At 45.6% G+C, this 15000-nt stretch overlaps 1 protein-coding gene across 1 annotated transcript in view; it reads right to left on the reverse strand.

Annotated features, from left to right (window-relative positions):
- LOC129856882 (multiple epidermal growth factor-like domains protein 11) overlaps positions 1-15000 on the reverse strand; it is a 492683-nt gene that overhangs the window by 80796 nt on the left and 396887 nt on the right. Inside the window, exons 10-11 of the mRNA XM_055924622.1 lie at positions 6942-7154; positions 6660-6834 (exon numbers count right to left, since the gene is read on the reverse strand). Coding sequence (XP_055780597.1) covers positions 6660-6834; positions 6942-7154 — 388 coding nt within the window. The remainder of the gene's footprint in view (positions 1-6659; positions 6835-6941; positions 7155-15000) is intronic.

The following is a 15000-nucleotide window of genomic DNA, read 5'->3' on the forward strand; positions in this document are numbered from 1 at the left end:
CCATTCGGGAGCTGGCACAAACTGAGACCAGCGGTGTAGCCCAGTACGTAAGGGTTGGATCACTCTCTCTCTCTCTCTCTCTCTCTCTCTCTCTCTCTCTCTCTTTCTCTCTCTCTCTCTCTCTCTCTCTCTACCTCTCTCTCTCTCTCTCTCTCTCTCTCTCTCTCTCTCTCTCTCTCTACCTCTCTCTCTCTACCTCTCTCTACCTCTCTCTACCTCTCTCTACCTCTCTCTCTCTCTCTCTACCTCTCTCTACCTCTCTCTACCTCTCTCTACCTCTCTCTACCTCTCTCTACCTCTCTCTCTCTCTCTCTACCTCTCTCTCTCTCTCTCTCTCTCTACCTCTCTCTCTCTCTCTCTCTCTCTCTCTACCTCTCTCTCTCTACCTCTCTCTACCTCTCTCTACCTCTCTCTCTCTCTCTCTCTCTCTCTACCTCTCTCTCTCTCTCTCTCTACCTCTCTCTCTCTCCAATTCCAATTCCAATTCCAATTCAAAGGTGTTTTATTGGCATTTATTGGATATGTTTACATTGTCAAAGTAAGTTAAATAAACAAAAGTGAGAAAAAACAAAAAACAACAAAAACAAAAGAACGTAACAAAATGACATCACAAAGGATTCAAATGGATAAAGACGATTAAAATGTTACATTACATTATGTGCAAATAGTTGTAATATCATTAGTAGGGGAAGATAAATAAACAGATATAATATTGGTATTTACTACGTTGTTTGTGCTCCTCTGGTTTTCCTGTTGTCATGGCAACGGGTCACAAATCACAAGTTGCTGCTGTGATGGCACACTGCGGTATTTCACCTAACAGATATGGGAGTTTATCAAAATTGGATTTGTTTTTCGAATTCTTTATGGGTCTGTGTAATCTGAGGGAAATATGTGTCTCTAATATGGTCATACATTGGGCAGGAGGTTAGGAAGTGCAGCTCAGTTTCCACCTCATTTTGTGGGCAGTGAGCACATAGTCTGTCTTCCTTTGAGAGCCAGGTCTGCCTACGGCGGCCTTTCTCAATAGCAAGGCTATGCTCACTGAGTCTGTACATAGTCAAAGCTTTCCTTAAGTTTGGGTCAGTCACAGTGGTCAGGTATTCTGCCACTGTGTACTCTCTGTTTAGGGCCAAATAGCATTCTAGTTTGCTCTGGTTTTTGGTAAATTCTTTCCAATGTATCAAGTAATTATCTTTTTGTTTTCTTATGATTTGGTTGGGTCTAATTGTGTGTCTGTCCTGGGGCTCTATGGGGTGTGTTTGTGTTTGTGAACAGAGCCCCAGGACCAGCTTGCTTAGGGGACTCTTCTCCAGGTTCATTCTTGGTTGGTGAGCGGACACCAGACCTCACAACCATAAAGGGCAATGGGCTCTATGACTGATTCAATTATTTTTAGCCAAATCCTAATTGGTATGTCAAGTTTTATATTCCTTTTGATGGCATAGAAGGCCCTTGTTGCCTGGTCTCTCAGCTCGTTCACAGCTTTGTGGATGTTACCTGTGGCGCTGATGTTTAGGCCGAGGTATGTATAGTTTTTTGTGTGCTCTAGGGCAACGGTGTCTAGATGGAATTTGTATTTGTTGTCCTGGCAACTGGACCTTTTTTGGAACACCATTATTTTGGTCTTACTGAGATTTACTGTCAGGGCCCAGGTCTGACAGAATCTGTGCAGAAGATCTAGGTGCTGCTGTAGGACCTCCTTGGTTGGGGACAGAAGCACCAGATCATCAGCAAACAGTAGACATTTGACTTCATATTCTAGTAGGGTGAGGCCGGGTGCTGCAGACTGTTCTAGTGCCCGCGCCAATTCGTTGATATATATATATGTTGAAGAGGGTGGGGCTTAAGCTGCATCCCTGTCTCACCCCACGACCCTGTGGCAAGAAATGTGTGTGTTTTTTGCCTATTTTAACCGCACACTTGTTTTTTTGTACATGGATTTTATGATGTTGTATGTTTTCCCCAACACCACTTTCCATCAATTTGTACCAATTTAACTTGTGGATAAAGTTTGGAATGACACCATTCCGAATTCTAATGACCCGCATCACAATACGTTTACGTTTCTAAAAGGTATTTTGGGTGTTTTTGGAGAATTTGTTCATGTTTTTTCAGGGCCCCTATACTGTACAGTGAGGATGAGGAAGTGATTCGCTGTTTGGGGTTTAACAAAAAACAAGTGAAATCACATAAAAGGTGTCTGGACTTTTCTATAATATACATATAACCTGCCCCTTTACATCAAACATAGAGAATTGGTTGCAAAGAAAGAACTCAATACTACTGGCCTAGTGATTGGTTTAGCGATTGGTTTAGCGATTGGTTTAGCGATTGGTTTAGTGATTGGTTTAGCGATTGGTTTAGTGATTGGTTTAGCGATTGGTTTAGTGATTGGTTTAGTGATTGGTTTAGCGATTGGTTTAGTGATTGGTTTAGTGATTGGTTTAGCGATTGGTTTAGCGATTGGTTTAGTGATTGGTTTAGCGATTGGTTTAGTGATTGGTTTAGCGATTGGTTTAGTGATTGGTTTAGTGATTGGTTTAGCGATTGGTTTAGCGATTGGTTTAGTGATTGGTTTAGCGATTGGTTTAGTGACTGGTTTAGCGATTGGTTTAGTGATTGGTTTAGCGATTGGTTTAGCGATTGGTTTAGCGATTGGTTTAGTGACTCAGGGATTATAGTGCTTCCCTTCTTTTTTTATTAATTAAAAAAAATATATATATATTTGAATATCCGAAACATACAATATACTTGCAGTGAAGCCGCTCAACAACTACACCCCACCAGTCATCCAACAGACTCCCATTCAGAGAGACACACAGAAGCATTCAGGGTCAATGTCCTGCTCAAGGGCACGTTGACAGATCTAACACCAGGCAGGCAAACCGACATTAGTTGTAAAAGCACTGTCCCTCAGTGTCATTCAAACGTAATATTTTATTACGTTTTATTTTTACTTTTTAAAAAACTTTTATCGTTGACCATCATTCTATCTCCCACACAGCAACTCCACTCCCACTTGTCTCCAATTCCACATACCAACCCTCAGCTTCTCTCAGCCCATCCCATCTATCTCTGCTGGCCACCCACTTCGGGTTTCTACGCAACACATATCTTTCAACTATGCTGTGATGTTTAACGTACAATTTCAATCTATCTAATCAAATAGAATCCACAGATTGTGAGTTGAAGATAAATACTTTTACTAAGAGTATTAGTATATTAGTAATTGACTGACCCGGTCTCTCGAGATCTCCTAACAGTACTATTTCTAGGGTCAATTTTAGATCAATGCTATGCATTTTCATCCATTCCTGAACCTGAGACCAGAAACCGGCTACCTGAGGGCAATACCAAAATAAATGGTCTATTGATTCTGTATCCTCACAACAAAATCTGCAGAGCTTCGATGATTTTATGCCCCAAATATTCAAAATTTTGTTGGTGGCAAGAATTCTATATAATACTTTTAGCTGAAAAGCACGAAGTCTTGAATCTTGCGTTGTTTTATATATCAACTCATACTCGTACCATGGAATCGGTACATCAAAAATCTCTTCCCAACTATTTTGCAATCTGTATGGCACAGTTGTCAACATCTTGGTCCTTAAATTGAACTAGTATCTTTTCCTAGTTATGCTATTTTTATTCCTCCGTCAGTTTTGATCCTTTATATTGGGCAGACAGACCAGTTCCCTACCTCCTCCCGCTGCCACCTGCCTCCTCCATTTTTGGGGTAATGCTGTAATCAATTGGTTGCACTCTTGGATTGAGCAGACCTTTCCATACAATTCTGATAACTCCATGAGTATCCATAACTCTACCATTCCGATTTACAATATCATTTAAGAACAAAATACCCTTTTCAAATATCTTTCCCATAAATACAGGTATTTTATTAAACAACACATTCGAGTTCAGCCATAATATTTGTTGTAATATTTGTTATATCTTCTCAGGGGGATGAAATTGAAATTGTAGCCAGCGCTGCAATGCTTGTTTGAAAAAAGAGAGATACTTTGAAAAAAGTAACATTTTCAATTAATCGAAAATGAGACATGACAATTTGCATAAAGGCAAAAAGGCTATTTCTAAACAATGGATGAGCTTTTCTTAGTAATCTAAAACTTTTGAATAAGCGAAGCGTTTAGAGAGAGGTTTAGTGCTTTTATATTTAATAATCTCAACCCACCCAATTCATATTCATTATATAGATAGGCACGTTTTATTTTGTCTGGTTTAGCGTCCCAGATAAAGCTAAATATTTATACATAAATAGACATGTAATTACCTCTCCATGGTTATAGGATCTTGTCTATTTTGACAAGTTTTCTATTGAAATTCATTGTGGAGAGCTTATTTATATATTTTGTGATATGAATACCGAGTATGTCTACTTCACCATCATGCAGGGTAATGTAAAAGTTTATTTTTGTTAAGGATCCAATACGTAATATTGTACACTTATCATAATTAGGTTTTAGTCCAGAGAGTACAGAAAAGTTATCTAGATCTTTAATGAGACATTGCAGGGGTCTAGCTTGCGGACTGAACATAAAACTTGAGTCATTGGCATACATGTACACCTTTGTTTTTAAGCCTTGGATTTCTAATCCTCTAATGTTGTTAATGGATCTGATTTTAATAGCTAGCATTTCGATGGCCATAACGAATAGATATGGTGACAGAGGACACCCTCGTTTAACTCCTCTTGACAATTCAAAACTCTCTGAGAAGTAGCCGGTGTTTACTATTTTACACCTGGGGTTGCTATACATAATTTTTACCCATTTTATAAGAGAATTACCAAAATTGAAAAAATCCAGACATTTATAAATAAAATCCAGTCTTACTTTATCAAATGCCCTTTCAAAATCCACTATAAATACCATTCCTGGCTTCTTAGATGTTTCATGATGTTCTATTTTTTCTAGTAGTTGTCATATATTATCTCCAATGTATCGTACATGTAAAAAACCTGTCTGATCAGGATGAACAATACCTGGTAAACCCTTTTAATTCTGAGTGCTATGCATTTCGCTAGTATTTTTGCATCACAACATTGAAGTGTAAGGGGCCTCCAGTTTTTTAGATAGTCTGGGTCTTTATATTTGCCATCTGGGTCTTGTTTTAATAATAGAGAAATCAGACCTTCCTGCTGAGTACCTGACAGACTACCATTTCTATAGGAGTAGTTAGAACAATCTAACAATGGAGCTTTTAGTATATCAAAACATACTTGATATACCTCTACCGGTATGCCATCAAGCCCTGGGGGTTTTCCAGACTGAAAGGATTTAATAGCCTCAAAAAGTTATTCCTCTGTAATTTGGCCTTCGCACTGATCTTTCTGTACATTTGTTAATTTTCCATTTTTTATATTATTTGTAAAGAATTCCTTACCGTGATCTTCATTCAGTGGGAGAGAATGAGACGGAAAAGAAAACATCTGCCTAAAATAATTAGCTTCCTCGTTTAAAATATAATTCGGAGAATCATAGATGTCTCCGTCTTCAGTAACGAGTTTCTGCAAATAATTTTTGTTAGCGTTCCTGTATTGGAGATTCAGGAAGAATTGTGTTCATTTTTCTCCATATTCCATCCAGTTTGCTATATTTTTTAAATAGATTACATTAGATCATTCTTAATAAGGTCCTCCAGTTCTTTTTGTTCTTCCTCTCTAACTTATTTTGTACCTCTGTAGTATCGTTTTTATTGCTATCTACCTGTATTATTAGTTCATGGATTTCCCTTGTTAGTCTTGTCTCTTTAGCCAGAAACTGCTTTTTTATTATTGATGAATATTGAATTGAATGACCCCTGAAGGTTCATTTAAAGGTATCCCAAACAATAAGGGGATTTGCTGAACCAATATTAAACTCGAAAAATTCATTTCTAAATTATTTTGTCTTAGTTAAAAAATAAGTTGACTTGTTCACTAAATTTCCAATATCCCCGTCCAAGTGGAAATATTTGAAAGTTATGTGAAGGTCAATTAGATGATGATCCGATCGCATTCTGTCTCCTATTGTTAGAGCCGATTTGGACATATTTGTATAAAAGACTGAACATACCGAGCTCCATGTACATTTGTGTAAATATATTAAATATTTATGTATTTGATGAAATATCAGGTACCTTTATGATTTATATTTACCTGATTGAGATATATTAATTTGTTGTTAGTGTAACTTAGTTTTTACCTTCCCCCCCTCTTGCCCATTCATTGTACTGTGGTAAGTGTGTTAGGATAAAGGCAGGAAGTTGGGCCTTCGGGGGGGGGGGGGGAGTCCTTGCTAGACGCAGGAGTAGTATAGTTTTTTGACCATATAGACATACAGACAGACAGGTCATGTTATGTATTTTCCATGTCAAGTAATCTCTGCTTTAAGTTGATTGGAGAATAATTTATTTGTTAGATATAAGAAGAATAAACATTTTTGCTGCACCATATCCCTGGGTGTCATCAATCAGAGACCTGGGACTATAGTGCTTTCCTATTGGGTAAGTGATTTGTGTTACTGGATGGCTAATTGGTCAATCAAAAAGGAGGTCAGCACACCTAGTGGACACCCTCTGGAAGAAGAAGAAGAAGAAGAAGAAGAAGAAGAAGAAGAAGAAGAAGAAGAAGAAGAAGAAGAAGAAGAAGAACTCACCATGTAACCAGGGGCACAGACGCAGGCCCCAGTGACTCCGTGACAGTCGGTCCCGTGGGAACAGCTGCATGGCAACGTGCATCCGTCGCCGTGGTAACCAGGTGGACAGGTCTCGTTGCAGTAGAGCCCCGCCCATCCCGCTGTACAGGTGCACTCACCTGACAGGGGGTGACAGCTAGAGCAGAATCATGTCAGGAATGTGAAAAACTGACTTTAAATGTATTTGGATAAGGTGTAGGTAAACTTCTGACTTGAACTGTATCTGTGTAATGTCCCACGTACCTGACAGTGTTGGAGGCGTTACAGGGGCAGTACTTGTCACAGATAAGTCCGTACAGGCCTGGGGGACAGAACCTCTCCTGACACTGAGGTCCTTTAAAGCCTGTGTCACAGAGACATGCCCCGTTGATATGGTAACACTTAGCACCGTTCTGACAGTCACAACGCATGCTGCACTGAGGACCGTACCACCCCACCGGGCACTCCTCCTGGCATCTAGAGAGGAGAGGGAGGAGAGAAGAGAGAGAGAGAGAGTTAGTGATAGTTACACCTCAGCCTGCACTAAAGGCCTCTTCCTGGCCTCTATAGAGAATAACAATAGTAATATAGTGTTAAAAGTCCAGCCCATATAACTTCTTAGGGCTAGGCCCCATTTTTATCCACTTCCTGTCTGAATGACGTGCCCAAAGTAAACTGCCTGTTGCTCAGGCCCTGAAGCCAGGATATGCATATAATTGGTACCGTCGGAAAGAAAACACTTTGAAGTTTGTAGAAAATTAAAATAATGTAAGAGAATATAACACAATAGATATGGTTGTTTTTGAGAGACCATCCTCTTAGAAATGCAAGAGAAAGGTCATATTGAGAATTAGCTCCCTGGATGCAATTCCTGTGGCTTCCACAGGGTGTCAGCAGTCTATGTTCAAGGTTTCAGGCTTGTAACCTCAAAAAATGAATAAGAAATATTAGTTTTAGCAGAAGGACACAGTCTTAGAAATTCGTGGTTGCGCGCGCATGATAAGGAATAACAATAGTACTATAGTGGTAAAAGTCCAGCCCTGTTAAACAAGGGCAGACTCAGTGACCGAACTGTATTGCAGAGCCTGTAAATATTCAGACCCCACACTGAGATGTTTACAGTCAGACTACATTATTCAGAGAGTAGTCCCCCTGTTGCATCTTAGGCTGAGATGTTTACAGACAGACTACATTATTCAGAGAGTAGTCCCCCTGTTGCATCTTAGACTGAGATGTTTACAGACAGACAGACTACATTATTCAGAGAGTAGTCCCCCTGTTGCATCTTAGACTGAGATGTTTACAGACAGACTACATTATTCAGAGAGTAGTCCCCCTGCTGCATCTTAGACTGAGATGTTTACAGACAGACTACATTATTCAGAGAGTAGTTCCCCTGTTGCATCTTAGACTGAGATGTTTACAGACAGACAGACTACATTATTCAGAGAGTAGTCCCCCTGTTACATCTTAGACTGAGATGTTTACAGACAGACAGACTACATTATTCAGAGAGTAGTCCCCCTGTTGCATCTTAGACTGAGATGTTTACAGACAGACTACATTATTCAGAGAGTAGTCCCCCTGCTGCATCTTAGACTGAGATGTTTACAGACAGACAGACTACATTATTCAGAGAGTAGTCCCCCTGTTGCATCTTAGACTGAGATGTTTACAGACAGACTACATTATTCAGAGAGTAGTCCCCCTGTTGCATCTTAGACTGAGATGTTTACAGACAGACAGACTACATTATTCAGAGAGTAGTCCCCCTGTTGCATCTTAGACTGAGATGTTTACAGTCAGACTACATTATTCAGAGAGTAGTCCCCCTGCTGCATCTTAGACTGAGATGTTTACAGACAGACTACATTATTCAGAGAGTAGTTCCCCTGTTGCATCTTAGACTGAGATGTTTACAGACAGACAGACTACATTATTCAGAGAGTAGTCCCCCTGTTGCATCTTAGGCTGAGATGTTTACAGACAGTCAGACTACATTATTCAGAGAGTAGTCCCCCTGTTGCATCTTAGGCTGAGATGTTTACCGACAGACTACATTATTCAGAGAGTAGTCCCCCTGTTGCATCTTAGGCTGAGATGTTTACAGACAGTCAGACTACATTATTCAGAGAGTAGTCCCCCTGTTGCATCTTAGGCTGAGATGTTTACCGACAGTCAGACTACATTATTCAGAGAGTAGTCCCTCTGTTGCATCTTAGGCTGAGATGTTTACAGACAGACTACGTTATTCAGTGAGTAGTCCCTCTGTTGCATCTTAGGCTGAGATGTTTACAGACAGACAGACTACATTATTCAGAGAGTAGTCCCCCTGTTGCATCTTAGGCTGAGATGTTTACAGACAGTCAGACTACATTATTCAGAGAGTAGTCCCCCTGTTGCATCTTAGGCTGAGATGTATACAGACAGTCAGACTACATTATTCAGAGAGTAGTCCCCCTGTTGCATCTTAGGCTGAGATGTTTACAGTCAGACTACATTATTCAGAGAGTAGTCCCCCTGTTGCATCTTAGGCTGAGATGTTTACAGACAGACTACATTATTCAGAGAGTAGTCCCCCTGTTGCATCTTAGGCTGAGATGTTTACAGACAGACTACATTATTCAGAGAGTAGTCCCTCTGTTGCATCTTAGGCTGAGATGTATACAGACAGTCAGACTACATTATTCAGAGAGTAGTCCCCCTGTTGCATCTTAGGCTGAGATGTTTACAGACAGACAGACTACATTATTCAGAGAGTAGTCCCCCTGTTGCATCTTAGGCTGAGATGTTTACAGACAGACAGACTACATTATTCAGAGAGTAGTCCCCCTGTTACATCTTAGGCTGAGATGTTTACAGACAGACTACATTATTCAGAGAGTAGTCCCCCTGTTGCATCTTAGGCTGAGATGTTTACAGACAGACTACATTATTCAGAGAGTAGTCCCCCTGTTGCATCTTAGACTGAGATGTTTACAGACAGACTACATTATTCAGAGAGTAGTCCCCCTGTTGCATCTTAGGCTGAGATGTTTACAGACAGACAAACTACAAAACTGTAAAAAAAAACTAAAAAAAAACTCTTTGGATAAACCCTCCAAAATGACCGCAATTATATTACAATTTTTAAAAAATCAGTTTGTCTCAATTGAAAAAAACGATGTTTGTTGAAACCAAATATATGATTGAAGTGTTCTATTTCGTTATTAGATTAATAACATAGTTAAATTTCAAGTTGCATCCTTTTAGACTCCACTTCCTGTTTGGTTAACCCTAATAAACAACACAAATACAAACTCATATTTAAAGTAACCCTAACCAATTTTTTTATTTATCTTGTTCCAAGTAGATTTTTTTCACTTTGGAATTACCATTCCAAAAATGTATCAATTGGGTAAATAAATAATAAATAATAAAAGTAATTAATAAATAAATTCCTTGCAAACAAAGAAATTGTGCTGGTTCAATAACATGAAATAATCCAAACGTCTGGACGAAGAAAGTCATTACATAACTTTTACATTTACTGGCCACAATATTGTAACCAGATGGTGAGGTGGGGGTGGCAGGTAGCCTAGTGGTTAGACTGGGGCGGCAGGTAGCCTAGTGGTTAGAGGGGGGCGGCAGGTAGCCTAGTGGTTAGACGTGGGCGGCAGGTAGCCTAGTGGTTAGAGGGGGGCGGCAGGTAGCCTAGTGGTTAGAGGGGGGCGGCAGGTAGCCTAGTGGTTAGAGGGGGGCGGCAGGTAGCCTAGTGGTTAGAGGGGGGCGGCAGGTAGCCTAGTGGTTAGAGGGGGGAGGCAGGTAGCCTAGTGATTAGAGGGGGGCGGCAGGTAGCCTAGTGGTTAGAGGGGGGAGGCAGGTAGCCTAGTGGTTAGAGGGGGTGGCAGGTAGCCTAGTGGTTAGAGGGGGGAGGCAGGTAGCCTAGTGATTAGAGGGGGGCGGCAGGTAGCCTAGTGGTTAGAGGGGGGAGGCAGGTAGCCTAGTGGTTAGAGGGGGTGGCAGGTAGCCTAGTGGTTAGACGGGGGCAGCAGGTAGCCTAGTGGTTAGAGGGGGGCGGCAGGTAGCCTAGTGGTTAGACGGGGGCGGCAGGTAGCCTAGTGGTTAGAGGGGGGCGGCAGGTAGCCTAGTGGTTAGAGGGGGGGAGGCAGGTAGCCTAGTGGTTAGAGGGGGGAGGCAGGTAGCCTAGTGGTTAGAGGGGGGAGGCAGGTAGCCTAGTGGTTAGAGGGGGGCGGCAGGTAGCCTAGTGGTTAGAGGGGGGCGGCAGGTAGCCTAGTGGATAGAGGGGGGCGGCAGGTAGCCTAGTGGTTAGAGGGGGGCGGCAGGTAGCCTAGTGGTTAGAGGGGGGCGGCAGGTAGCCTAGTGGTTAGAGGGGGGCGGCAGGTAGCCTAGTGGTTAGAGGGGGGCGGCAGGTAGCCTAGTGGTTAGAGGGGGGAGGCAGGTAGCCTAGTGGTTAGAGGGGGGCGGCAGGTAGCCTAGTGGTTAGAGGGGGGCGGCAGGTAGCCTAGTGGTTAGAGGGGGGCGGCAGGTAGCCTAGTGGTTAGAGGGGGGCGGCAGGTAGCCTAGTGGTTAGAGGGGGGCGGCAGGTAGCCTAGTGTTTAGAGGGGGGCGGCAGGTCGTCTAGTGGTTAGAGGGGGGCGGCAGGTAGCCTAGTGGTTAGAGGGGGGCGGCAGGTAGCCTAGTGGTTAGACGGGGGCGGCAGGTAGCCTAGTGATGAGAGGGGCTTGGCAGGTAGCCTAGTGGTTAGAGCGTTGGACTTGTAAACCTGAAAGGATGCAAGATCGAATCCCCGAGCTGCCAAGGTTAAAATCTGTCGTCCTGCCCCCTAAACAAGGCAGCTAACCCACTGCCCCTAGCCCGTCATTGAAAATGAGAATTTGTTCTTCACTGACTTGCCTAGTTAAATAAAGGTAAAATAAATACATTTATTAACAATTGGAGCCTTCACTAGGCTTCTAAAGGTGTTTTCACACATAGTTCATGGTTTACATGTTACTTCAGAATATTGTTTTAAACGTTTGTTTTTGGACTGTTGCCCAACTGAGCATTTTACTCAATGACTGATGAAGATGAAGATTTGGTCTAAAGTTTATTACGGTGGCTTGAAAACACAACGACATTTCTAAAGAAAGCAAATAATTCGTATGAAAAACTTTTTGTCATCCTTTTAATGTCACCAGATTGAGTTTAGATGCAGTATAACGCTAGCTAGCTAAGCTTGAGGTTGGAGACTTTGGAGGTTGGAGATTTTAGCTAGATATCGTTAGCATTGCTAGGTATTTTTGACGAACTTTGCTTGCTAATGACAACGTTGCCATCTGTCTAAAGTAAATTTGACAACATGATGATGATGGCAAAGCTGTTTTCTACTAAATATGTGCCTACTTTAGCAATGACATCGTATTCCCAAACCTGTCACGCCCTGACCATAGAGAGCCTTTTTTATTCTCTATTTTGGTTAGGTCGGGGTGTGACTAGGGCGGGGTGTTCCTCTCTAGGTGTTTTGTTTCTATGTTGGCCTGATATGGTTCCCAATCAGAGGCAGCTGTTTATCGTTGTCTCTGATTGGGGATCATATTTAGGCAGCCATTTTCCCCATTGTGTTTTGTGGGATCTTGTTTTTTGTGTTGTTGCCTGTGAGCACTGCATTTGCTTCACGTTTTCGTTTGTTCGTTTATTGTTTGGTTTTCCTGAAGGTTTCACCTAGTAATAAAGACGTGGAACTCTACGTACGCTGGGACTTTATTACAAGGTTTCACCTAGTAATAAAGACGTGGAACTCTACGTACGCTGGGACTTTATTACAAGGTTTCACGTAGTAATAAAGACGTGGAACTCTACGTACGCTGGGACTTTATTACAAGGTTTCACCTAGTAATAAAGACGTGGAACTCTACGTACGCTGGTACTTTATTACAAGGTTTCACCTAGTAATAAAGACGTGGAACTCTACGTACGCTGCGCCTTGGTCCAGTAATTACGGCGATCGTGACACAAGCCCCTATAGTGTAATTTACATGACACAGCTATTAGCCACGCCCCAAATAAACCACGCCTCCTCTTCTGATGGGGTGCCAACCACTACTCTACACCCACCGCTATGCATAACGCTTGTAAATTAGGTGTGGAAAGCAATTTAGAAACTTTAATTAAAAAAAAAAAAAACACATTGAAAAGCACTTCAGATTAACAGCATCGTTCCACTTCTCCCAGGCAGCCCCTCCAATCAGCCCCTCCCAGGCAGCCCCCCCAATCAGCCCCTCCAATCAGCCCCTCCCAGGCAGCCCCCCCAATCAGCCCCTCCAATCAGCCCCTCCCAGGCAGCCCCCCCAATCAGCCCCTCCAATCAGCCCCTCCCAGGCAGCCCCCCCAATCAGCCCCTCCAATCAGCCCCTCCCAGGCAGCCCCCCCAATCAGCCCCTCCAATCAGCCCCTCCCAGGCAGCCCCTCCAATCAGCTCCTCCAATCAGCCCCTCCCAGGCAGCCCCCCCAATCAGCCCCTCCAATCAGCCCCTCCCAGGCAGCCCCCCCAATCAGCCCCTCCAATCAGCCCCTCCCAGGCAGCCCCCCCAATCAGCCCCTCCCAGGCAGCCCCCCCAATCAGCCCCTCCAATCAGCCCCTCCCAGGCAGCCCCCCCAATCAGCCCCTCCAATCAGCCCCTCCCAGGCAGCCCCCCCAATCAGCCCCTCCCAGGCAGCCCCCCCAATCAGCCCCTCCAATCAGCCCCTCCCAGGCAGCCCCCCCAATCAGCCCCTCCAATCAGCCCCTCCCAGGCATCCCCCCCAATCAGCCCCTCCAATCAGCCCCTCCCAGGCAGCCCCCCCAATCAGCCCCTCCAATCAGCCCCTCCCAGGCAGCCCCCACCAATCAGCCCCTCCAATCAGCCCCTCCCAGGCAGCCACCCCAATCAGCCCCTCCAATCAGCTCCTCCCAGGCAGCCCCCCCAATCAGCCCCTCCAATCAGCCCCTCCCAGGCAGCCCCCACCAATCAGCCCCTCCAATCAGCCCCTCCCAGGCAGCCCCCCCAATCAGCCCCTCCAATCAGCCCCTCCCAGGCAGCCCCCCCAATCAGCCCCTCCAATCAGCCCCCCCAATCAGCCCCTCCAATCAGCCCCTCCCAGGCAGCCCCCACCAATCAGCCCCTCCAATCAGCCCCTCCCAGGCACCCCCTCCAATTATCCTCCCCAATCAGCCCCTCCAATCAGCCCCTCCAATCAGCCCCTCCCAGGCATCCCCCCCAATCAGCCCCTCCAATCAGCCCCTCCCAGGCACCCCCTCCAATTATCCTCCCCAATCAGCCCCTCCAATCAGCCCCTCCCAGGGCCCCCCTCCAATTAGCCCCCCCAGGCAGCCCCTCCCAAGCAGCCCCTCCAATCAGCCCCTCCCAGGCAGCCCCTCCAATTAGCCCTTTTAATCAGCCCCTCCCAGGCATCCCCCCCAATCAGCCCCTCCAATCAGCCCCTCCCAGGCAGCCCCCCCAATCAGCCCCTCCAATCAGCCCCTCCCAGGCATCCCCCCCAATCAGCCCCTCCAATCAGCCCCTCCCAGGCAGCCCCCCCAATCAGCCCCTCCAATCAGCCCCTCCCAGGCACCCCCTCCAATTATCCTCCCCAATCAGCCCCTCCAATCAGCCCCTCCAATCAGCCCCTCCCAGGGCCCCCCTCCAATTAGCCCCCCCAGGCAGCCCCTCCCAAGCAGCCCCTCCAATCAGCCCCTCCCAGGCAGCCCCTCCAATCAGCCCCCCCAGGCAGCCCATCCAATCGGCCCCCCCCAGGCAGCCCCCCCCAGGCAGCCCCTCCAAAGGCAGCCCCTCCCAAGCAGCCCCTCCAATCAGCCCCTCCCAGGCAGCTCCTCCAATCAGCCCCCCCCGACAGCCCCTCCCAGGCAGCCCCTCCCAGGCAGCCCTCCCAGAAAGCCCCCCCTCCAGGCAGCCCGCCCAGGCTGCCCCCCCAGGCAGCCCCCCCCCCCCCCGGCAGCCCCCTCAGGCAGCCCTCCCAGAAAGCCCCCCCACCAGGCAGCCCCTGCCAGGCAGCCCTCCCAGGCATCCCCTCCAGGCAGCCCTCCCAGGCATATCCTCCAGGCAGCCCACCGAGGCAGCCCTCCCAGGCAGCCCCTCCCAGGCATCCCCTTCTAGGCAGCCTTCCCAGGCATCCCCTCCTAGGCAGCCCCTCCCAGGCATCCCCTTCTAGGTAGCCCTCACAGGCATCCCCTCCCAGGCATCCCCTCCCAGGCATCCCCTCCTAGGCATCCCCTTCTAGGCAGCCCTCCCAGGCATCCCCTCCAGGCATCCCCTCCAGACAGCCCCTCCCAGGCATCCCCTCC

This window comes from Salvelinus fontinalis, chromosome 6 (assembly GCF_029448725.1).
Source record: "Salvelinus fontinalis isolate EN_2023a chromosome 6, ASM2944872v1, whole genome shotgun sequence".
Taxonomy (NCBI): domain Eukaryota; kingdom Metazoa; phylum Chordata; class Actinopteri; order Salmoniformes; family Salmonidae; genus Salvelinus; species Salvelinus fontinalis.